At 43.1% G+C, this 25,301-nt stretch overlaps 2 protein-coding genes and 2 long non-coding RNA genes across 4 annotated transcripts; 2 read left to right on the top strand and 2 right to left on the bottom strand.

Moving 5' to 3' along the window:
- Window positions 1–1,800: 1,800 nt before the first annotated feature.
- Window positions 1,801–3,910, top strand: LOC122133003 (major histocompatibility complex class I-related gene protein-like). The gene is made up of 4 exons (XM_042708161.1): window positions 1,801–1,912; window positions 2,044–2,313; window positions 2,542–3,117; window positions 3,906–3,910. The coding sequence occupies exons 1-4, from the start codon at window positions 1,801–1,803 to the stop codon at window positions 3,908–3,910; spliced, it is 963 nt and encodes a 320-aa protein (XP_042564095.1).
- An 8,649-nt stretch (window positions 3,911–12,559) lies between these two features.
- LOC116221065 lies at window positions 12,560–14,331 on the top strand. Its single transcript, XR_004163989.2, has 3 exons — window positions 12,560–12,716; window positions 12,802–12,879; window positions 13,042–14,331. It is a non-coding gene; the product is annotated as an uncharacterized LOC116221065 (long non-coding RNA).
- Window positions 14,274–15,502, bottom strand: LOC116221067. Its single transcript, XR_004163991.2, has 4 exons — window positions 15,117–15,502; window positions 14,966–15,031; window positions 14,792–14,877; window positions 14,274–14,532 (listed from the first exon to the last, which is right to left on the bottom strand). It is a non-coding gene; the product is annotated as an uncharacterized LOC116221067 (long non-coding RNA).
- Window positions 15,503–16,729: 1,227 nt separating this feature from the next.
- Window positions 16,730–19,953, bottom strand: LOC116221066. The gene is made up of 4 exons (XM_042708200.1): window positions 19,659–19,953; window positions 19,508–19,573; window positions 19,334–19,419; window positions 16,730–19,074 (listed from the first exon to the last, which is right to left on the bottom strand). The coding sequence occupies exon 4, from the start codon at window positions 18,222–18,224 to the stop codon at window positions 17,097–17,099; it is 1,128 nt and encodes a 375-aa protein (XP_042564134.1). The 5' UTR covers window positions 18,225–19,074; window positions 19,334–19,419; window positions 19,508–19,573; window positions 19,659–19,953; the 3' UTR covers window positions 16,730–17,096.
- Window positions 19,954–25,301: the final 5,348 nt, after the last annotated feature.

Here is a 25,301-nt window from a genome sequence, read left to right as displayed (position 1 = left end):
ATACAGGTACAGGGTTGTGTAAACTAGCCTGAAAACAGAATGTAAATGCTGTCACAGTCTTCACAACAAATTCAGTTGTTTTGCCAGAGCAGCAGTTTATTTGGGTGGAAAAACTGCAAACCTGTTTTTAGTGCTGATTTCAAATAATAGCTATCCTGTCACTTATGTATATGAGGGCAGTTCCATCAAATGAAGAAATAGCAAAACAAATATGTGCTTGTATTTTAAGTTTTATGGTTGGATGGTTAATCCAGAATTCAGAAAGAATTGAAGATTAAAACATATACATTGATCTTTTATTATTATTATTATGAATCAATAGTTAACACCTTTCGATACAAGTTAATCAGAATTTGGGTTCAATTGTGTAAATTAATGTTGACTGACTACTAACATTTGGGAATTATTGTCTAATTAGGTGAAGGACTCACTTTTGTCCTGGAGAAAAGCTTTAAGACAGAACATGGATCTCGGACTGGTGTTCCCAAAATCATGATCCTCTTCACAGATGGTGCCTCTCATGATGACGTCACCCTTCCTGCCCAAAGACTTCGGGATACTGGAGTTGAGCTCTATGCCATTGGTATGTGAGGGGCATATTGTAGAGGTTTTTGTCTGCAGACTTAGATAAAACTCAAAACAGGGCTTGTATATTGACGGAAAATCAAACATTTCTAATCTCTGGCATCAGAGACAGTTTCAGACATTTTGGTGATTCTGTCATGGTCTAAGAAACTTTAAACAGCAGTTCCAAAGTTAAATGTATTTTTTATTTCTGCTACAATAATATGTAGAAGGTAGGGCCTACGCATGCATTATTATCTTTTCTTTTTAAAAACCCTTATAGGTAACTGAGCATGTGAAAAACATTTAGGTTACTGACCCAAACTCACAAACTGTTTACGATCACTTGAAGTCTTGGATATCCCATATCCACAAAGCACAGGGGGGTTCAACCACTCTCTGTAGTTTTATTTTGACCTTCTGCAAACTTCATTTCGATATGACAGTAGAGAGACAGGAAATACGTGTGAGAGAGATGGTGGATTGGGAAATCACAATTTGCCTAAAATGCACCCTCTACATTTCATTACAGCCATTGATTTAAAGTCGCATTATCATACCTTACTAGGGAGGGGCTCAGGTGGTATCAAAGACTTTTTGTTTTATACATAATTAGGAAAACTGGCGGTGCCTTGCGTTGTCCTCATAACATGTCCCTGTTGTGTGAACGCCATTATTCAATGATGGCAAAGTCCCAATTATGAGATGTCATTGTAACCCAGTTTTCATCTTGAAAAGGGTGTCCTGGTGATTAATATTGCTTACTTCTTGTACCCCTTCAATCATATGATGTTTGTATGATGTTCATAATATAATGTCCGGCCTCTCCCACTGGAAAATAACTACGTGGTGTGTTTCAGTTGACAAAACAATGTTTGGACTGCATACTAAATCTCTGATGTGCCTCAATAATATTGTGAGGTATTCTTATTTATGACTTTGGTTTTGTACAGGCGTAAAGGGTGCAGATGAGCAGGAGCTGAACAGCATTGCTTCCCGCCCTGTGGACAAATATGTCTTCATGTCATCTGACTTCGATTTACCATTTGTAGTCAGTCAGTCAATATGCAGGCGAGCCCAGCAGCTGGACAAAAGGATCAAGGGTAAGGGGAGCTATGAAAGAATTGAAAATGTCTGTTGTTGGAGTTGTGGCCATGACCTTTGACACCACTCTTTAATATGCCAGTTGTTTTACCTCAGTTATAGCCTGACTACAGAGCTTATGCAATAAATAGTATGCAAGGGGTACTGCAGTTTGTGAAACTTCTGGTCAAGCTTCAAATCAGTAAGACCTTAAATTGCAATCACCAGTACAACTTCTCCTACGACACAATCTGGAGACTTCACAGTAACATGTGAGGCGGAATCCTATGTGGCCTGACTCCAACAACTTTGTTTATGATTTAAAATGTATTATAAGGTATAGTAGTCTTAAAAATATTGAACCCAAAAATCCAGCAGCTGTTCATTTTGCTTTAGATTCTGTGGGGAACCACTCTCTACATTACATCTACACCGCCCTCCTGCGAGTAGATGGACTCCACTTCTATGAGGTCACTGGCATTGGGCTCCTGGATGGCCAACCAGTAGACCTCTACAGCAGCAAGGACCAGACCTGGACCCCAAAAACCCCATGGATGAAAAGCAACATGCCGTCTGAATACTGGCAAAGAGGAAACCTCAGAATGAAGAAGCTAAATCACATAGTGCTGGAAATAATGCAGGATAACTGTGTCTACAATGAGTCTGGTGAGTTGATATAACTACTGCAGTAGAAAGCAACTTAAGCGTGAGGACTGTAGGACTCCTGGAAGGTCTACGCATGTCTACCAGGAAAATGAGGCTTCATGCAGTTGCAATTATATTCAATTGTTGATGCTGAACTGATATTGAAACTAATGTTGTCCTACTTTGTAATGTAAAAATGTTTCATTTGACTACTCTCATATCATTTTTTTCTTGCTGCGTGTTCGTCAGCTGTTTGTGTCCTCCAATGGAGAGCGGGCTGTGAGGCGGAGAAGTTGGCAAATGATTCGCTTATGTTCGTGAAGAAAATTCAGGAGTATCATCTGAACGGGGAGCACGTCCAGGCCACTGATGGCAGCAGGCAGTGGGCAGCACCAGTCCCACATGCCCCTCCATCTGAACAGATGCTGAAAGGGGCCAGAAACATCAGCGATCACCTCAGTGACTTCCTGCTGAAGGAGTGTGTGGATCGGATGAGAAAATTCATCATTTACAACATTCCATCTATTCCAGCCGCTCCAGTGGTGACTGTATTTCCACCACAGAAGAAGAGTCGGTTCTGCTTCCTTCTCACCTGCATGGCTACAGGTTTCTACCCCAGAGACATACGGATGAGCCTCCGGAGGAACAGGATCACGGTTCCGGATGAAGATGGGGTCACGTCCACAGGCACCAGGCCCAACGGTGACGGAACCTTCCAGATGAGAAAGAGTCTGGAGATACTGGAGTGCCAGGTTCCCTACGACGTGCTCTATGAATGTGTGGTGGAGCACACATCTACGGTGACCCTGCAGATCATAAAGCTGGGTAACTGTTTGAAGTATTATGTTTTTCCATTTTTTTCTAGTGTTTGTTTAGTGCTTATCTGAATCACAAGGTTACTTTACAAATCCAAGCAAATCAATAATATTCATCATTAACATTATTTGGCTCAATGTATTATTAACCAATACAATGTTTCATTTTCTTTTCCCTAAAAGATGGAATGTGTGGATTCATGCTGAGGATTAGAGCTTGGATCATTTTGGCTTGTTTGTGTCTACTGTTGCTCTCACATGGGGTCCTCTACTGGTTCATGAGAAGGACAACCAGCAGTCCAGTCATTTAGATCTCTTTCATTCAGGAAACCATTTCTTCACAATTGTTTCATTTTCTTGTCCTAACACTGGGCTATGTGTGTGTTTAGAGGGGGCTTTGATCTTGGTAATGCTGTGTGTTTGGATTTTAGAATGTGCTCAGTCATGATAAATAAGCCTGGCACCTCGTGTTAATCATTGTAAATGGACTTTTGAAAGGCATGTAAAGTTCCTGATAATTATAATTATATGATGCACTGTACTGTCTGACTAACCACACTGTCAGAGTAATTTTAGTTTATTTATTTTTGTTGTGTTGTAATCCCGGAGTCATAAGTGTGCAAGGGCCTTGCTGAGTTTTCCTGCCATTAGTATTATAGTTTTGATGTTTGGTTTTACACCCAAGGATTGTGTTTGGTGATTTGATTTGGAAACACTGATTTATTTATGGTTTGATTTTGGGTTGGATCATATCATTTGTTGTGCTTGTGTGTTTTGTTTGTTTTCTCTTTTTGTTAGGTTAAACTCAGTAGGCCATGGATGCTTAGCTCCTGTAATGTCTGCACATTAAAGCCCTCCTATCAGTACCAGTGCATTTTTAAAACTTGGCCCTTTCCTTTATACTGTGATTAAATAAATCATATGCTTTTGTGGAATCTTGCATCTCTGTCTGTCATTTAGTTGACTGGCCTGTGTTACATGACTAGTTAAGCCATAGCTTGGCTTAATGTGGGGCTGCACAGGTCCGTTGTCACGTCAGAGCCCGGACCTGCACCAGCCACGCCCCCTTTGGTTTCCACCCGCTCACCTCCACCGCGTTCACATTCACCGGAATACTAATCACCCACACCTGTCACTGTCCCTACTTATACCTCGCACTCCCTTCACTCTGTGTCTGGTATCGCACTTTACGGATTACCTTTGAGTTCCTGCTTGCCTGACGTTTGATGAGTATCACCATAGTTCACATTCAAGTTCGCCTTTGTTTTGTTCATAGCCTTAGTTATAGTTCTGTTTATAGCCTTGCCGAGTGTGACTCGTGTTTTGTTTTCCGCTGCGGCGTTGAAGTAGATAGTTTAGTTCAGTTAAAGAGTTTGACTCTGTTTTGTCTCTTTCTGCGCCTTCAGTGCCAGTTTCCTGAGTTTCATCCAGTGCTTCGAGCCTGCGCCCCTCCGTGGGTTTTGCCTATGTGCAAGAGGATCTGTTTCCTCGTCATCTGTGTTCCCTACAACCTGTGGTCTGTCTCGTTTGTCCCTGCTGTTCCATTTGCAATAAACTCTGTTTCTCAAGAATTAGCATCTCTGTGTCGGTCCGTTCCGTGACATCCGTAGAGCAGGCTGCAGGGAGGCCTAAACACAGTGCAGTCATCCCACCACACCTAGATCTAACACAATCCTGTCTGAGCTCTGCATGCAGTTTTGTGGTAAAAAATGTATTCACGGCTGAGGGTGAAATTCTCGACTGGGGAATCATCATCACAGCATTTCCAGGTATAGTGAGCCCAAACTCACTCTTTATGGACACTCATTTTATTGTTAGCTACACAAAACCTTCTTCTGCCTCGTGATTTTTGTTGTTGTTGTTTTTGTTGTTTGTTGTTGTTTTTTGTGTTCCTTTCCAAATCATGTCCAATTAATTTAATTGAACAGAAGTGGACTCCAAAAAAGGTATGAGAAATAGGAGGCACATGAGCTCAAATTCAAGTGTCATAGCAAAGGGTGCGAAAGGGTCATCTTGCTGTGGGGTGTGGTGTGCGCCTCCACACCACCATTGGACTATCAGACTCTGCACTCAAGTGGTTTCAGTCCTACCTTTCTGGCAGAACTGAATATGTCTCACTGGGAAGATGCAAGTCCAGACAGCTCCCCGGCCCCATCCTCTTCATTATTTACATGCTCCCCCTCGGTCGTGTCATCAGCAGACATGGGATGTCTTTCCACTGTTATGCTGACGACACACAGCTTTATATCAAAACTGCCCCAAGCCCCACTGCAGCCATGTCATGTCTCACCACCTGTCTTGGGGAGATAAAGGCATGGATGAGCAACAACTTTCTCCAGCTAAACAGTAGCAAAACCGAAGCCCTTCTTGTTGGCACTCCACACCAGGTTCAGTCATCCTCCTTAACTCATCTCACCTTCGACAGCCAGGTCATCCCCCTCTCCTCCACAGTCACTAATCTCGGAGTTAGGTTTGACACTCACCTGACCTTTAATGACCATATAAAACACCTGTGCAAAACCTCCTTTTATCATCTAAGAAACATCTCCAAACTCCGCCCCACTTTAACCCTATCAGATGCAGAGAAGCTTGTCCACGCCTTTATCTCCTCAAGACTGGACTATTGTAATTCGCTTTTCTATGGGATCACAGGCAAGAACATCCAGAAGCTGCAATACATCCAAAACAGCGCTGCCAGGATCCTGATGAGGGTCCGGAAATATGAGCACATAACACCAATATTACACTCACTACACTGGCTCCCTGTCTCTTTCCGGATTGACTACAAAGTCCTTATACTCACCCATACATGCATAAATGGGGATGCACCTCCCTACCTGCAAGAATGAATTACTCCCCAAACCTCCACCTGCACCCTCAGGTCTTCAAACAGCTCGCTCCTCCGCGTCCCCAAAACAAAGCTCCGCACCATGGGCGACCGGGCCTTTTGCTCGGCAGCGCCACGCTTATGGAACAGCCTCCCTGACCACCTAAGGGCAACGCAGACGCTGGACTCCTTTAAAGCTGGACTAAAAACATTTTTATTCAGGAAGGCATTTCTGGCCTTGTGTTAAATCGTATGTTAAAATGTTAAAAAGTTTTCTATTATGCTTATGTTAATTCATTTTTATTTTATTTTATTATTATAGTTAGTTTTTAATATGTTGGCACTCTGAGATTCTTTTGAATGAAGAGTGCATTACAAATAAAATAAATTATTATTATTATTATTGATTTGGTGTACATTGATGAGGGATAACATAAATTAATTGAGTATAAGGCTGAAACATAATGTGAAAAAGTGAAGGGATGTAAATACTTTCTGAATGCACTGCATGTCAAATCATTTATTTTGTGTTGCAGTACAGAAGGCTCTGGTGAAAAATCCAAAACTAAAACCTTAAGTTCACAATAAAAAAAAAATGTATATACCGTACGTATATACACAGTACTTAATTGACATATAGAACAGGTATGATAAACAACACATTTGATTGTTATGGGTGCTTTCCTTGGAATGGCTCCCACAGTGCTGGTGTTGTCACTGCCTTGCTTCACTATTTGTGTTCCCACCATCTGATTCAAGCTGACCCAGACAGAAGCAGGTCATCCAACAGGACTTTTTTTTTTCTTTTTCTACACACACACACAATTAGTATAATTAGTATCATATTAAACACAGAAATAATTAGTATCATATTACACTAAATGTTTTGTGACATCTGACCTGACAATGAAGACATGACACATTAACAGATATGGCCTCAAAACTATGGTTCTTCAAACACTCAAATAAAAAGTACTCATGTTGCCATATTTTTTTTATTTCTAGACTAGGATAGAGTGTCCTTGGTGGCACAACCTCTCTATACAGGGAAAAAGTTATCCTTACAACAGGGGGCTTAAAAATGAAGGGGCTTCATACACTCACTCGGAATTTTAAGAAATTGATTCCCAGCTTCTCCCAGATATCTAGACCTGTCTTCAAGGTCCTTCAATTCCTCCCTTTCCTCCTGTAGTCTCTTATTGCAGTTTTCCCTCTGCAATAATTGCACAATTGTGAAGACTTTCTTGGAATGAAACTGTACACAATTGCAACACATAACCACAAGCGTCTCCTTTTGCAGAAGAGAACAAAAATGATAGCAGAACCAGGGGCGGAGATCCCATTTCATTGTTGGGGGGTAGTAATTGCTGGGGTGGGACATGAAAAAATTGCTGTCTGGCCCTATCTCCCTCTCTCCCTCCCTTACACTCCTTTGCAACTTGCCTCACATCATGTCAAAGCGGAAAGCGAACACCGGTCTGTTATGCCGTGCAGTGCATCCTAAAATACTACTCTCACACGGTCAGCGTGGGTTTTGCTCGAACTTTACTGGAGCGACTTTCAACATGTAACCTAACTTCATCTGTGCAGAGGTGGAGGTACTGTTGCAGAATGTAGATGTGTCCATTCTAGTCCACCATGGCTATATCCACGTGATTGAGTTTAGTGCTTATTTATTATTTATTTTTTTCAATGCCATTTGCAGTGTTTGTGAAGTGCTTTTACTTATGTTAGGACATCACGATGCCTCGTAGAATCATGACTATAAATGTGAAACGTAATTGTTTATGATACAAATATTCTCATATTTATTATTATTATTTAAATCCGAGGATGTCTGTAGAATAAATCACCAACGATTTCTCACAAATTCAGCCCTTAAGAACATGGGTGCACTCCAATCTGGCCGATTTACGACTGCTATTTAGCGTTCTGAAATTCTGTTCAAAGTTAAGAACGAATCCCAGATGAGAAAACTTTCATGAATGCCAGAATTGTCCAGGGAACTTTGTAAGTGGAGTTAAGAAGACATTTCTTCTTAACATGTTTTTAACTGCGTTCCAGAATGAGGTCCGATGTCTGTCAATCTCTTTACATATTGTGTAGCATAGCATGTAGCATAGCGTCAGTGACAGGGGAGAGAGGAGGAAACAGAGAGGAGGAAAAAGAGGAGTGTGTGTGTGCTTTGTCCAAAATCAGCCTTTTTTTAACCAGCACGCTGGTTAAGCTACTAGCTAATGATTGTTAGCAAGCACAAGTTTGAGCTTTTGGACAAAGCAGGAGAAATGTCACTTTTCATGTTACAAGCTTGTGCTGGTTGAACAAGTTGTGTGATAAATGACTCACTGGCTTTTACTTGTACAGGTTTTACTGGTGTGGTTGGATTCCTCACAATCTGACTGTGTACAGGGCTGATTGACTGAAACACGGAGGTGCCGGTGGCCCCGCCCGTGGGAAACAGCATGTGAACCAAACCACTTTGAGGAATAGGGTGATCATGATTTTTCAACACTTAAAAAACACATTGTTTTACGTTTATAATTAGCACCGCTTGTGTTGTCATGCTTTTATTTAATAATACTATATTATTCAAAATTATTTATTTGTGTTTACAATGATTGTTGGGGGGGACAACTTTATGGTAGGGGGGGACACGTCCCCCCAGGATCTCCACCTATGAGCAGAACTAAAGAGCTTTGATCTGAAACTAGCGTGCTAATTAACTAAAAAAAAGGCATGCTAAGACCTCACAAACACGAACAACAGATAAGTTGGCACTGATAAAAGCTTGCTAGCATGCTACTTGGTGTGTTTTTGCAATATAGTTGGCAATGTCCTGTGGGAATGTGTCCTTCAAGTGACCACATAACATCAAAATGAGTTTGAAGATGATACCAAAAATAGTTGATTTAAGTTTAAAAAGGAGTTTCAGAGTCTTACCAAAAGGTTCTCTTCTGTCTGGTCATTAAGTGACGACATTTAGTCTGTTTGGCCAAACTCCCTTGGATGCTAAAAATAAAAATAAAATTGAATACATCTGCATTTTATCCCTATGCATGAGCTGTGTCACAAACAGAATGGATTGTGTGACATAGTGGTAAGCTGATTCCATTTGACATGCTGCTGTGTGCTTTATGATGTGCTTTATTTAAGCAATATAGTACGAGTGCGAGTGGGGAAGGTAAGGGGTATTCCCACGGGTGGTGTTCGGCCGTAGCCACGGGGCCGGAGGCCGAGTGGCGTATAAAAACAATTTTATAGTCAACCAATTAACATTTAAACACGAAGTTATTGATTAAAAAAATGTTTATTTCGCCATTGTTTCTCCGCAACAAAAAAATAGTTCCATTGTCAACGTCTTTTGGAATTATAAGAACTTTGAATTAACGGTTATCGCTTAATTGTATCAACGTGCTATAGAATGTTTCATCGCGGAGTGATTTATTATTAGCTGTGAAAAGTCCGAGTTGGGATGTCCTGGGATATTCCAACTCATGGAACGTCTCTCGTCCAATCAGAAACAGCTAAATAATTCAATAGAACCCAATTGTTTTATAATCATGATTACCCGTCAGTTTCAGAAATCACACCATTTCCATCTTTCTGGCCACACATCCAAATCACTTTGTGAGCAGTATATTCAATTGTAAGAGTTTGTTTTGTGGTGTAGCGTGGTTGCCACTATGAATAAGGTCTGCTGAGCAGCCAGTGCTCTCAATTGGATTCAAAAGTGCTTTATTGGAATGACAAATATGGCATTTGTGTTTGTATTGTACTCTCTACCACCCATCTGGGCAGGGAGCACATTCATGAAATAAAGATTGAAATGTTGACTAAATAGTTTTTCAAATCATTTAAAGCGTAAACTGTCCTACCAGAAATGGTCCTTGATCCTCTCTCTGGACACTCCTCTTTAAAGTGTTTTGTTACTGTGAGTCCCTGCTCACTGTCTCCTTCTTGCAACAGCCATTTGATGGACAACGGTACAGAAGCATAGGCGGAGATGGGACAGGGGGGACGTGTCCCCCCCCTACCATAAAGTTGTCCCCCCCAACAATCATTGTAAACAGAAATCAATAATTATGAATAATATAGTAATATTAAATAAACGCATGACAACACAAGCGGTGCTAATTATAAACGTAAAACAATGTGTTTTTTTAAGCGTTGAAAAATCATGATCACCCTATTCCTCAAAGTGGTTTGGTTCACATGCTGTTTCCAACGGGCGGGGCCACCGGCACCTCCGTGTTTCAGTCAATCAGCCCTGTACACAGTCAGATTGTGAGGAATCCAACCACACCAGTAAAACCTGTACAAGTAAAAGCCAGTGAGTCATTTATCACACCACTTGTTCAACAAGCACAAGCTTGTAACATGAAAAGTGACATTTCTCTTCAGTGGCGTAACGTAGTTACGATGGGCCCAGTTGCAAGATATTATGACGGGCCCCCCTAGTGAATGCTAGTTACTATCGTAGCGTTCCCTACTTCCGCCCCCGGGTCTAAAATAAATGCTAAACAAAGTTGTTTGTTATCGATATAAATTAGGGTGACCAGATTCGTTGCGGGGGAGGGGGCGGGCTAGTTTATACTAGATCTGGCCCGCGGGGCATACAGATGACCCCGCACCCCCCCCCCTTGACAAAGTTTTGACATGCAGATGTCATGTGCTCTTGTAAACAATGCAACTACTGGAAATAGCAAGGTGCTCAGTGTTGCCAGATTGGAAATGGCGTATCGTACCAAATGCTCAAAATAATCGTATTTGGAGGATAATTATCGTGCATCTGGCAACACTGAGAGGGCGGTCGACCAATGACAGTTCTCTCTACAGTCAGAGCTTGCGCAAGAAGGTGGGACGTAAGGGAGATACCCCTTACAAAACTTGTATGGGCGTAAACAGTAGTTTGTAAAAAAGACCCAGAGAAACACAAATATCCAACGAGCCAAAATCCCAGACAATTTTGGAAACCCTGCCGGAGGCATTTTTTAGGTCTCGAAAAGAGGACATGTCCAGGTAAAAGAGGACCTCTGGTCACCCTATGTAAATAGTGTTGAATTAATCAACCTTACATATTTCAGAAGCGACGGGTGTGTACACAATGAACTAAGGCTTGTTTGATTCTCAGCGGGAATTTTTTTTACCGTAGAAATTGTTAGAAAGTAATAATAATAGAGAGCACTAGTGTTTACGATAACCCTGATCTTAACAATGACAGACATTTTTCTACTTCCACTCTTATGCTTAAAAGTCATTGTTCAGGTAAAGTTGTGCTGTGCTCACTGAACTAGGTTGTCGTGACCTTCGAATTGGTTTAACTATAGCGTATTGTATCGTCACATGATCAAATAGAGACTTGACATTGGACAACAACATACATATTACCCAGCAATCATCATTGCTAATCACAAAAATACCAAAGAAAATAAGAACTTATTCATTTAATTGAATATTTTTTTGATAGTGTCAATAGTGTATGTAGGATAAGCATATCATTTTGTTATAAATTGCTACTATTTTCCCCCAAAAAATAATAAAAACCATAAGTTTGCCTTTTCAAAAGAACATATAGCATTAGACACTGCTAACAGTGCAATAACAGGTCGTCTTTGAACACAAGCATATCTGAGAGGCGAAAATTTGACGCATTACTAGGGGCGGCCTGTCGAGAGACGTAGGCTATGTATATCTTTGGGCCCGGCTACGGGCCCCGACACCCTACGGGCCCGGGTGCAGCTGCACCTGCTGCACCTCCTATAGTTACGCCCCTGTTTCTCCTGCTTTGTCCAAAAGCTCAAACTTAAGCTTGTTAACAATCATTAGCTAGTAGCTTAACCAGCGTGCTGATTAAAAAGAGGCTGATTTTGGACAAAGCACAAACACACTTCTCTTTTTCCTTCTCTCTGTTTCATCCTCTCTCCCCTGTCACTGTCGCTATGCTACACGATATGTAAAGAGATTGACAGTCATTGCTATGCTATGCTAGCATTTATATACATTATATATTATTGCCACCATCAACATGTTTCTCTGTCCCTACTCCCCTTACCCCTGTAACAGTAAACCTTTGACCACAGTGTATACCCATGTATTTACCACCGGATGTCTGTGTAGCGCCCTCTCGGGTACTGTTGACTACGCCACCCCTTGAAGTGGGCTAAATTATGTCAGAGCAAGGGGAACTCAATAACACTATTGCCAGTTTTTGGTGAAAGTATAAAAATAGTCTTTATTAATAAATAGTAGACACGAGTAGCGTTGGTTGGTCACCAGATATAATACAAAAAAAATACATAGACACAATGGGGGGACTGGGGAACCTCGGTAATGGGCCACTAGGAGAACTGATGTCAGGCCAGGTCTCTAACACACGTGGTCTTGTGCACACTAAATAACACGTGTTTAGATTCAGGGAAAATGCACTACAATATCCAAGACACTCTGTGATATGTGACACGGCAATTAAGAGTTCAAACTACATGCACACTGCAATCTCTGTAGGCTACTAGAGTGAGAAAAACTACAGAGACCGGCTATCCAAGGTCAGGTACTAATGGGCCTTATAAGTGTGGCAGAGTGGGCTACGCCTCCACAGTCCATCCCCCCAGGTGTAATAAGAAACACTGATTACTGGGCGGGATTGTATTTTGATATATAGCCCAGCTCAGGTCACGGGGAGACACGTCCTCCTAACCTTGTTTTGCTTCCGGGTGCCCATCAGTTTGTATGGTGGCGTGGGATTGCAAATTGCACTACTTGGACTAATGCTGTTACCGAAGGTAAGCAACTTTGGCGTTAAGCCACTTCGTCCACTGCGGCACCTTCTTATTGTTTCTAAAAAGGCTCGTTCACTTTTCTGTTTAGCACGAGTGGTTCATTGTCGCGACAAAGCCGGTGTAGCGGTTGCTCTGACGCCGGGTGCTCGGTGGGAATCAGCTGGAGGTAGGCTGGTTCAGTTACTACTACCGCTCTGTATTTTAATATGCAGGTTTAGTTACCAGCACCGCTCTGTATTTTAATATGCAGGTTTAGTTACCAGCACGCTCTGTATTTTTAAATGCGCATTAGTTAGGAATAACAATGCTATCCTCCTCTTTATCATAGCTCCGTCCATGACTCGCTGCCCCTGAGTGTGCAGTCATTGCAGCTCGGCACGTTGAGCTGAGGTTCATCAACTACCTCCCCCCGGGAAGGGCTGCTGTTCTGTTTACTGTCAAATGCATGTTTATAATTGACCGGCATGCTCATGTTTGGTGTGTATCTCTCTGTGATTTCCTGCATGCATGGGGCTAGGCTGGGTATGCTACCTTCCATCTCCGCTTGCTCTGCCTGATATCGTTTTGTTGGTTTCTTTTGATTTGATGCATGGGGCTGTGCAGTGGGCTGCTGCTTTTCCCTCTCTGCTTGGCCTGCATGTTTTGTTGTTTTGTGCTGCTGCTATGTTAACTATGGTGGTGGTAATTCTGAGTGATTGTTAACTAGCCTAACCGTGTCTTTGCTGAAGTGTGTGCGTGTGCCTCTGTGTGTGGGTGTGTGCATGTAGCTAAGGTAACCCAGGGTACTGTGACAAAGCCCGCTACTCCCCGCTGACCGTCGGAGGTCCACCCCGTCCTAAGTCCCTCCGCCAAAGCTAAGTAGCCTCAGTAGGATAGCCACACTATTAAATCCTCTCCTTGCATCTTTACTGTCAAGTGTTTTGCTAACCCCAGTGCCTCTATCTCTCTCCCTGGACAGGTGCAGTGGGTTTCACTTGAGCGACAGGCTGACCCTCAGGTGGTGGAGCCCCCCCCCCTCACTTTTCCTTGCTGTGTGCATAACGGTTGCCCTATTTTGGAGTGCAGTGCTTACTGATTTTATGCACGTGTGGTGTGTGTCTTCTGGGCCTCTCCTGTCCCCCTCTTGGAAAGTCCTGCTCGCTGCGGTAAGCCACTGCCCTGCGCCACCTTTGAGTCCTGACCACTGGCCCATCTCCGTAAGGCTTTGGCCATCTCACCTGCTCATATTCGGGTCATAGCCCACTGGCTAACATTGTACGTGTCTACTGTGTGTGTTTAGTGTATGTGTGTATACTGGAAATAACTCTGTTTGGTTGTTGTGTGAGAGGCAACAGCCTGTACTAGAATTGCCCTGTACTCCTTTTACTACTGTTTGTATACTTGTTAATAAACTGTATTTATGGAACCCATGTCTCTGGCCTAAGAGTGGTACGAACTTGTGTTTGCCTTGTTAGAACTAAAGGAACACTGAGTCTATATCTGTCCTAGGGTGACTACCTAGGTGGCGTAGTCGACAATTAAAACTATCCTAGCAAATTACCTCGCCACTGTCACATAAGCACCGAGGCTATTAGCTGTGGAGGGGGGAGGGAGACACACAAACTGGAAGTACAGTAAACAAGAAAAATAACAAACAAAATAAATCCACTCTAGCCTGCGGCTCACATTAAATAGGTGGTACCTACACAAGCTACTTAGGCCGATAGGCTAGAGGAACAAAAAAAGAAAAGTAAACAAACTATAAGCGGCACCAATGCATCAAACACACATTAAAAGAGAACAGCAACTAGCATCCCTGTGTAGCTGCGAGGGTCTATCACTGCAAGTATATAAAACAAACACTGGTAAGATGGTTACTGGTACTTTACCATTGTGCAAAATAGCAATCACAACAGTAATCAACTTTGCTAATCCCACAGCCTTAAAAGCAGTACACATGGAAAAGGCAATGGCAGAACACTAATTAAAAACATCAAGACATGGCAGTGTTAGCCAGCCTACATTATTACCCGTACAAAATGAATGGCCGCTATGGCCTGCTGGTATGCCACACAGTACACAGATCAGGCATAACATACCTTTTCAACAAGGCTACGAACACTGTAGCTGATGGCTTCCTGAGAACAACTCCCCTCACTGCTACGGTAACAGTGCCCAGCAGACACTGGTGAAGGATAAATAAACGTTACATGACTAGCCTGTATTATACTACAAACAGAAGTCTATTACAACGGATACGTTTAATAACGTACCTTGTTACGCACAACAACACGGCGTCATTCTCCCACATGCACATCAACATACAGCGGCTCGCCCTCCTATACAATTGTTAAAACAAGTAGCCACTTAGCAAGCTATTCATCAGTGACGGAAGAACTTAAATAAACCTTTGCTCAGACATACCTGTTGCTTTCACGCAGCACCCGTGACTCTGCTACACAGCCCTAGAACCAGTGGTGTTGACAACAAGCTACCGGCTTTAGGACCCCAGGTGTCTATACATAGCCTGTGGGTAATACGTCAGGTAGCCTAATCAATCGTATTCCATTCCCCAATTAGTGACGTAGTGTGTGACAGGAAGAGAGACTAACTGTGCAACTGGAGAGGGAGTAGGCACCAAACTACGACTACTTGCCCACTTGCTACAATTCACCCCCTCCAAATGAATCGGCGGCCCGACGATGATGGCAGGGATACCGCCACCTTGCCCTTAACCATTTGCCAGTGCCTCTTCCTCATTTCTTATGGAGACTGACCTCGGGAGTCGGTGAGGGTTGGCGTGCTGGCCTGCTGTTGCTCGGCCCGTGCGTCGTAAGGGTGGAGTCACCTCTTCTGGAATGCCCTCTTCTTCTGGGGGGAGGGACCTACGTGACATTTGGGCATCCTGAAACTCCTCAGGATAAAAAATGGCTACATCTTCATCCGCACACCCCTCAGCAGCCGGTGGAGTGGCAGACTCAGCTCTTCTCGTGGGGGGAGTACCCGTTTCAACCGCTGGTTGTAATACTGCAGGGTCGGCCCTCAGGTCAGCCCTGTGCACCTGCCTTGCCGGTCCCTCTCCATCCATAGGGATGTACACTGCCCCAGCTCCTGACGGGCTCTGTTGCACTTGGAAGAAAGCCGGGTTCCAATGGTCCTGGATCTTGTTCCTCCCTGGTGGATGGTCCCGCAGGTATACCGGCTGCCCTTCTTCGAGTCCAGAATCGTTCACCTTGTCATTGTGGTTTGGGTTCCGACGTTGTGCCAGCTTCCCCCTCCTCTGCCGGACATGTTCCTGTGTCATCCTTAGGCTCCGTTGATGTTCTTGGGCCCAATCGTCCAGCGTGCCATCACCTTGCATTGGCTCCCCCGTCCCCCAATATGTGCGGTCCTTCGGCTGGACTGCCTTTCCCAGCAAACATCTCTGACACTGTTGGCACCACCTTTCAACGTCCTGGGCCATATTTGGCCAGAAACAGCGGGCCCGCAGTAGTTGGAGGGTTCTTTCAGTTCCCTGGTGGCCCTCCTGGTCATGGACACTACGAAGGACGTCTTTCTTTAGGCATTGGGGAATCAGCAACTGAAGTATCTCTGGGCCTCCCCTCTGGACATAGATAAGGCGGTATAACACCCCTTCCTCCTCGACCAGGCGGTCCCATTGGCGCAGCAATGCTTTGCTGGAAGAGGACAATGACTCCCGCTCCTCAGCCCTTGGCCGTCTCCCTCGTCGATGGTACCTGCACACTGGCCCGATCACAGAGTCTGCCTCTTGTAGCAGCCGTAGGTCTTGGGGTGTGTGGCCTGGCAGGGCCACCACTTCTGGACGCTTGCACTCTGTGGTAGCTCGCTGGAAGGTACCCGACAATGCCCCCAGCAGTGGGAGGATGGCCTTGATCTTCTCGCAATGTCTCAGGGCCCGCAAGGTTGCGGGGGCCGCCGACTTAACAGGAGGGGAGTGGAATAGCTGTGGGCCATGCTGCTCAAAAAGGCCCTGATAGCAATCCCCAAGCACATTCATCCCTAATATACCTGGGGTGGCAGCCTTACGGTTGTGAACGGTCGCATCTGAGGGGTCCCTGACAATCAAGATCCCCCTCCCTGGGATACACTGTCCCAATACCCTCACATCCAACTCAATGTAGCCTGTGTAAGGTATGTCTAATCCGTTGGCTGCTTTAAGGACCAGCCATTTGCAATCCTTCCTCTGTAAGTGAAACAAATGTTTACTGAAAAAGCTCTCTGTTACAGTCGTAACCATCGAGCCAGTGTCGATCAAACATGGTACTATCACACCTCCCATAACTACATCTAAAATGGGGCAATTCCCCACTAACTGGTCAAGCGAAGAGCAACCAGAGCCAGATACCTCCCCTCCCAGTGTGTGGCTCTGCACACTGGGGGTCTTTAGTTTCCCGCCTGGCTATTGGAACTGCTGACATGAGGCACTGACTGATAGGTGGAATTATCATGTAGCGTATGGGAGACAGGTCTACTATTATGGGGAGGGGGAGCAGACTGACAATACCGGGCTATATGTCCGGGCTGGTCACACCGAATGCAGATAGGCTGCCCATCAGGAGTACGCTTAAAATGGCCTTCCCTAGGGGGTTGGGCGGCATAGGGCCTGCTGGTAGGTTGGCTTAGATGCTTGACTAATAGGTCTAGTTGGGCTTGCTGTCTTAAGACGATATCCTTAAGCTCGGCCATCTCAGAGGATTGTACAAAAGTGTTCTGGGAAGATTGAGCAACAGTAGACTCACACTGACTTGTATAGGGTGTCTCGTTGGCCCGCCCTGGAGGACGAAGACTACGCTCACGACCCTTCTGACCCTCCTCCACCCACCTGGTTGCCTCACGACGTACATCTAACAACGTTGTACTCTCACTAGCCCGCACTGCCCGCTTGAGTTCCCTTCTTAACATGTGATCATGGACATTTTCACAAAACTGGTCCCTGAGCACTGTGTCGGGATTAGTGATTGCATCCTTGTTGGACTGCTTAACCTTCTCCATGAGTTCCATAAGTACATGCGAAAACTCAAATAAAGATTCACTTTCCCTCTGTTTTCTGTCAAAAAAACGTTGTTGCCAGTATACATAAGACTTACTACAACCATATACCTCTTTTAAAATTGTAATGATTTCAACAGGGTTTTCCCTGATAGCTACGGGACGATACTTGATTTCATTTTTGGCTTCACCTTCGAGATGGTCATATAAAAACATTGCTTTCTCTACATCAGGCATGTACCTTGACCTAATGCAGCTTTCGGCCTCCTCGACCCACTCGTCCACAGATAACGACCCTGCTACTGCAGAACCTGAGAATTTAGGGCATCGTCTCTCACGGGGCAGGTAGAATGCCTGCTCTCTTTGGACTGGCTGTGCAGCATTCCTGCTTGTGCTGCCACTTCGGCCAGCTCCATCACCTGGTGCACTAGACAGTCTCTCATTTTCAGCTTGAAGCTGAGTAATCCGTTCTCGCAGTTGCTGCAGCTCCGAAGTCGTTCCGTCTCTCTCCTGTTCGAACATATTGCCAGTCGCTGTTCTCTATACACTCACACACACCACGACCACACACTTTTACACAAGGTGCCGCAAAACAAATGGGACCAACCAACCAACACGTTCATAGAAGGCCGTCCTGCCGAACTACGCCAAAATGTAGCGCCCTCTCGGGTACTGTTGACTACGCCACCCCTTGAAGTGGGCTAAATTATGTCAGAGCAAGGGGAACTCAATAACACTATTGCCAGTTTTTGGTGAAAGTATAAAAATAGTCTTTATTAATAAATAGTAGACACGAGTAGCGTTGGTTGGTCACCAGATATAATACAAAAAAAATACATAGACACAATGGGGGGACTGGGGAACCTCGGTAATGGGCCACTAGGAGAACTGATGTCAGGCCAGGTCTCTAACACACGTGGTCTTGTGCACACTAAATAACACGTGTTTAGATTCAGGGAAAATGCACTACAATATCCAAGACACTCTGTGATATGTGACACGGCAATTAAGAGTTCAAACTACATGCACACTGCAATCTCTGTAGGCTACTAGAGTGAGAAAAACTACAGAGACCGGCTATCCAAGGTCAGGTACTAATGGGCCTTATAAGCACCGAGGCTATTAGCTGTGGAGGGGGGAGGGAGACACACAAACTGGAAGTACAGTAAACAAGAAAAATAACAAACAAAATAAATCCACTCTAGCCTGCGGCTCACATTAAATAGGTGGTACCTACACAAGCTACTTAGGCCGATAGGCTAGAGGAACAAAAAAAAGAAAAGTAAACAAACTATAAGCGGCACCAATGCATCAAACACACATTAAAAGAGAACAGCAACTAGCATCCCTGTGTAGCTGCGAGGGTCTATCACTGCAAGTATATAAAACAAACACTGGTAAGATGGTTACTGGTACTTTACCATTGTGCAAAATAGCAATCACAACAGTAATCAACTTTGCTAATCCCACAGCCTTAAAAGCAGTACACATGGAAAAGGCAATGGCAGAACACTAATTAAAAACATCAAGACATGGCAGTGTTAGCCAGCCTACATTATTACCCGTACAAAATGAATGGCCGCTATGGCCTGCTGGTATGCCACACAGTACACAGATCAGGCATAACATACCTTTTCAACAAGGCTACGAACACTGTAGCTGATGGCTTCCTGAGAACAACTCCCCTCACTGCTACGGTAACAGTGCCCAGCAGACACTGGTGAAGGATAAATAAACGTTACATGACTAGCCTGTATTATACTACAAACAGAAGTCTATTACAACGGATACGTTTAATAACGTACCTTGTTACGCACAACAACACGGCGTCATTCTCCCACATGCACATCAACATACAGCGGCTCGCCCTCCTATACAATTGTTAAAACAAGTAGCCACTTAGCAAGCTATTCATCAGTGACGGAAGAACTTAAATAAACCTTTGCTCAGACATACCTGTTGCTTTCACGCAGCACCCGTGACTCTGCTACACAGCCCTAGAACCAGTGGTGTTGACAACAAGCTACCGGCTTTAGGACCCCAGGTGTCTATACATAGCCTGTGGGTAATACGTCAGGTAGCCTAATCAATCGTATTCCATTCCCCAATTAGTGACGTAGTGTGTGACAGGAAGAGAGACTAACTGTGCAACTGGAGAGGGAGTAGGCACCAAACTACGACTACTTGCCCACTTGCTACATATATATTATGTACACCTCCCCTTCTGCCACACAACCCTCCCCCATCCCCCCCTTCCTATCTCCACAAGGCCGACCTCAAGCAGATGGGTCCCTCCTTATGTGCCGTGGTTCTGCTTAAGGTTCCTTCCTGACTAACAGGGAGTTTTTTCTTGCCCGTGTTGCCATTGTGCTTGCACTAAGGGGGTTCAGGCTCTGGGCTCTGTAAAGCGCCTAGAGACAATTGTATTGTTATGGCGCTATATAAATAAAATTGAATTGAATTGAATTGAATTGAATTGGACCTTCTAGTACTGTGTGTGTGTGTGTGTGTGTGTGTGTGTGTGTGTGTGTGTGTGTGTGTGTTTGTGTAGAGACATTATTTCACTTTTAAGATGATGCTTGAAAGGGGATCCTTAAAAAAGGGAAATTCTCACCACTCTAGCTTCTTTCTCTGTTTGTGCCCTATTGAAAAGTTAAACAGAATTATGAAGTAAGCCACAGCTGACTTTAATTGTGCTGTCAACATGCAATGATAAATGGTCAAAAATATACTTGCAATCATTAAAAGAAATAGGGAATGAGTCATAGGAAATTATTAACTACAGGCAAAGTAAGGTCATAAAGTCACAAATTAGCATCAGCTCATAGTTGTTAAATATGAGAACTTCTTGTATCCCTGTACTCTGTGTGATGATAAAACGCAATTCTGTGTTACACTGTTGACAGCTCGTCTTGCCCATCAGTTGTGTTCATAACAGCCAATTTGACTGTTGTAAGAGAAATCACATCACATTTAACATTTGACACAGTTTTATATTTCTTAAATTTACTTTGCAATTTAGGTCTGGATACTAAATCACTAACATTTTAGTGTGGATTTCCTCCTGACATGAGATCACCCCTGTGTTGTGGGTCTACAATGGGATGTGCCAATTAGGGGAGGGTTCAGCTGCCTGCTAAAAGGGTTAGCATCGTAGTTGTTGGGAGGCTTTTTTGGTGGGAAGGAGCCTTTGTCTGTGCTCTTCTCTAGCATGTGTTTTGTAAATATCTTGTCTTTTTGTTTCTTCTTCTTCTTCTTCTTTGTTTTTGCACATGAATATTCTAAAATCCCTGCTGGTGGGTGATTGAATTGCAAGCCACTGAATGTTTGTCTCCACGCTGCATTTGTGTGCCGACCCTAAAGACTCTTGACACTTTACCCTTTGACTCTGTCTGTCTATCTATCTGCATGTGAAGGTGTGCTTTCTGCATCTCTCCTTGAATTGAGAGACATCGATTCCCAGCTCAAGGACAAATATGTCTTCATAAGTCAAGTACTCTGTATTGGTGTACCATTGTATTGGATTTTACATACCTAATTGTCTTTATCTGTTTTCTTTTCAAATCTGATGATTTTATGTTTTATTTTGCTGCCTCTGTGAATCACTTTGTAACATGGATTTTAAATCATCTTTATCAATAATAATAATAATATATGAATACAAATAATAACAAGCCGTGTAGTGGCTCAAGTTGGGCTAAAATCTCTGGCCAGCCTCCCTGATTCACAATCCATGGTTGAGCTTATGGTCAACCGGTGTGGCCCTGATCTCATCTGAGACAACTGTCCTTGCTCGTCCTCTTCCTCTTCCTCTTCCTCGTCCTGCTCTTACTCTCACTTCTTGACCTCCAGCTCTTGCTTCAGCATTGACCTCCATTGTCCTCCAAAACAGGAGAGCTCATCTGTGGCCGTTTTATAGTGCTACAGCTCGGATTTCTAAGTGAACATGTAAGTAACTCGTGTCAAGCAACAATTGTGCTTGCAATTTTGCAGACTTGGTTTAGGGATTTGGAACATGAGTTTCAGGTTTCAGTGCTTGCGTTTCAAGTTCCAATTTCAGTGTAAAAACAATTGTAAAAATCTGTAATGTTTTGCTACAGGCATTGAGGAGTATAGTGCTACAGCTCGTATTTCTAAGTGTGAGTAACTCGTGTCAAGCTACAATTGTGTCATGCAACTGGTGAACAGCAGGGATAATCAAGCAGATTAGGAAGGAAACCAGAGGTTAGAAGGCCATGGGCTTCTGAAGTCAAGGAATTGAGTTGCATCAATGTTGACCTAAAAGGAATTTCGGAAGGACTGAAGGGTACAGCAGAGATTACATTGAATCGTATAGGGGAGGTCATCTATTATTATGACATTGAAAGGTATGTCTCTAATAATAGTCCTGGTTGTTCCAAACTTCTTCCATTTAAGAATTATGGAACCTCCAATGCTGTAAAATGCTTTTGTAGCCTTCCCCAGATCTGTGCCTCGACACAATCCTGTCTGAGCTCTGCATGCAGTTTTGTGGTAAAAAAAAATGTATTCACGGCTGAGGGTGACATTCTCGACTGGGGAATCATCATCAGAGCAATTCCAGTTATAGTGAGCCCAAACTCACCCTTTATAGACACTCATTTTATTCTGTTAGCTACACAAAACCCACATGAGTCATACACACAGTCTTACATACCTTTTACATTACAAAGCAATGAACCACATGTATCTTCCAGTTCTCTGTGAATGCCCACAGTCCTGATCGTGTTCCTTGTGTTACTTATTAGAAAGAGGAACTGTGCACCAAAATGTATGTTGCATTGATAAGAACTCAGACAAAAAGGAAAATCATATCTTTCTAAACTTACACACAGCAAACAGAAAACTTCTCAACTAAGCGCATTAATCTGTAAACCACTAAAATGATCCCACAGCTCCTTCAGCCTCATGAATGTTTAGTTTGTTGCTCTGAAATACATCATCAACTGTGAGACCTTATGAAGACAGTTGTGTACCTTTCCAAATCATGTCCAATGAATTGAACACGAGTGGATTCTAAATAAGGTGTAGAAACATCTCAGAGATGATCAAGAGAAATGGGAGACACCTGAGCTCAAGTTCAAGTGTCATAGGAAAGGGTCTGAACACTTATGTCCATGTGATATTTCAGTTTGACTTTTGAATAAATTTAGAAACATTTAGAAATATCCTGTTTCTGCTATGGGGTGCAGATTGGGTGTAGATTGATGAGGGAAAACATATATGATTCTAGTACGAGGCTGAAACATAACAATGTGAAAAAGTGAAGTGGTCTAAATGCTTTCTGAATGCACTGTATGTCAATACATCACTTATTTTGTGTTGCAGTACAGAAGGCTCTGTTCATTTATGAAAAACTAAAACCTTAAATTCACAACAGTTTTTATATACAGTATATACATATGTACAGTACTTAATTGACATGCAGAACAGGTATGGTAAACAACACATTTGATTGTTATGGTTGCTTTCCTTGGAATGGCTCCCACAGTGCTGGTGTTGTCACTGCCTTGCTCCACTATTTGTGTTCCCACCATCTGTGTCATCTGAGCTTGACTGGTTTGGTCTGTTTCTCTGTGCTCCCTCTAGTGTCTGGGTGGATGCTACAGGTACCGGGAGGTAGCCTACTGGGTCAGTAATTTTGCAGAAAGAATTGTCGAACTCGAGATCCAAGCTGACCCAGATAAAAGCAATTCATGCCACAGCACTTTTTCTTTTGGGTCTTATCCCAAACACACACACACACACACACACACACACACACACACACACACACACACACAATTAGTATGATTATTATCATATCAAACACGAAAATAATTAGTATCATGTTAAACTAAATGTTTTGTGACATAAGACCTGACAATGAAGACATGAACACATTAACAGATCTGGCCTGAAAGCTAACACTTCCTCAAACACTAAAGGAAAAAGTATTCACGTTGCAATCATTTTTGTCATTACTACACTAGGAAGAGTGTCCTTATTTGCGCTACTTCTGTAGTCAGGGAATAATTCAGCCCTACAACAGGGGTCTTAAAAATGAAGGGGCTTCAAATCCTCACTCACAGTTTTATAAAATCCCTCAGCTGCTTTTTCCAGATTTCTAGCCTTGTCTTCAAGGTCCTCAAGGTCCCTCTGTAGAATCTTGTCGATATTTTCCCTCTGCAATAATTGCACAATTGTAAACACTTTCTTGGAATGAAACTGTACACAATTGCATCACATCAGAATCAGAATCAGAATCAGAATCAGAATGGGATTTATTGAATTAGATTGAATTATTGAATTTAAGAATTGTCGAACTCGAGATCCAAGCTGACCCAGATAAAAGCAAGTCATGCCACAGCAATGCACAATTGCATCACATAGCCTCAAGCGTGTCCTTATGCAGAAGAGAACAAAAATTATAGCAGAACTAAAGAGCTTTGGTCTGAAACTAGCGAGCTAACTATTTAAAAAAAGGCATGGTAAAACCACACAAACACAGTCAACAGATAAGTTGGCACTGATAAAAGCTTGCTAGCATGCTATAATATAGTTGGCAATGTCCTGTGGGAATGTGTATATATGTCCTTCACGTGACCACATAACATCAAAATGAGTTTGATGAGTTTCATTATAAGTTTGAGGATGATACCAAAAATAGTTGCTTTAAGTTTAAAAAGGAGTTTCCGAGTCTTACCAAAAGGTGCGTTATCTCTTCAGTCTGGTCATTAAGTGACAACATTTAGTCTGTTTGGCCAAACCCCCTTGGATGCTAAAAATAAAAATAAAATTGAATACATCTGCATTTTATCCCTATGCATGAGCTGTGTCACAAACAGAATGGATTGTGTGACATAGTGGTAAGCTGATACCATTTGACATGCTACTGTGTGCTTTACGATGTGCTTTATTCATGATTCCCCGTCAGTTTCAGAAATCACACCATTTCCATCTTTCTGGCCACACATACAAATCACTTTGTGAGCAGTATATTCAATTGTAAGAGTTTGTTTTGTGGTGTAGCGTGGTTGCCACTATGAATAAGGTCTGCTGAGCAGCCAATGCTCTCAATTGGATTCAAAAGTGCTTTATTGGAATGACAAATATGGCATTTGTGTTTGTATTGTAATCTCTACCACCCATCTGGGCAGGGAGCACATTCATGAAATAAAGATTGAAATGTTTACTAAATAGTTTTTCAAATCTTTTAAAGCGTAAACGGTCCTACCAGAAATGGTCCTTGATCCTCTCTCTGGACACTCCTCTTTAAAGTGTTTTGTTACTGTGAGTCCCTGCTCACTGTCTTCTTCTTGCAGAGTGATAACAGCCATTTGATGGACAACGGTACAGAAGCAGCATCTTATTCCAGTTTGCAGTTTCTTTCTTTCTTAGATCCCCTGATGCTTGAAAGGGGATCCTAAAAAGGGAAATTCTCACCAGACGCAAGCAGACACGTCTCTGGTGTATCAAGAGCAGGAAGTGAGAGAATGGAGTTTCTCTCACAGAGCTGAGCCAAGCCCAGTCAAGACAAAATAAAGAGAAGAAAAAAAAACACTCTGTGTGTGTGTGTGTGTGTGTGTGTGTGAGTGTGAG

Source organism: Clupea harengus, chromosome 7 (genome assembly GCF_900700415.2).
Source record: "Clupea harengus chromosome 7, Ch_v2.0.2, whole genome shotgun sequence".
NCBI classification, from domain to species: domain Eukaryota; kingdom Metazoa; phylum Chordata; class Actinopteri; order Clupeiformes; family Clupeidae; genus Clupea; species Clupea harengus.
Note: the sequence above shows the minus strand (reverse complement) of the source record. Positions and strands in the feature narration are given on the sequence as shown.

Bases quoted from the DNA above. Each gene is read 5' to 3' on its own strand.
- LOC122133003 (XM_042708161.1), top strand. From the start codon at position 1,801: ATGCAAGGGGTACTGCAGTTTGTGAAACTTCTGGTCAAGCTTCAAATC. The intron at 1,913-2,043 runs GTAACATGTGAG...ATTTTGCTTTAG, and splicing joins CACAATCTGGAGACTTCACA to ATTCTGTGGGGAACCACTCT. The intron at 2,314-2,541 runs GTGAGTTGATAT...CGTGTTCGTCAG, and splicing joins CTGTGTCTACAATGAGTCTG to CTGTTTGTGTCCTCCAATGG.
- LOC116221066 (XM_042708200.1), bottom strand. From the start codon at position 18,224: ATGTTCGAACAGGAGAGAGACGGAACGACTTCGGAGCTGCAGCAACTG.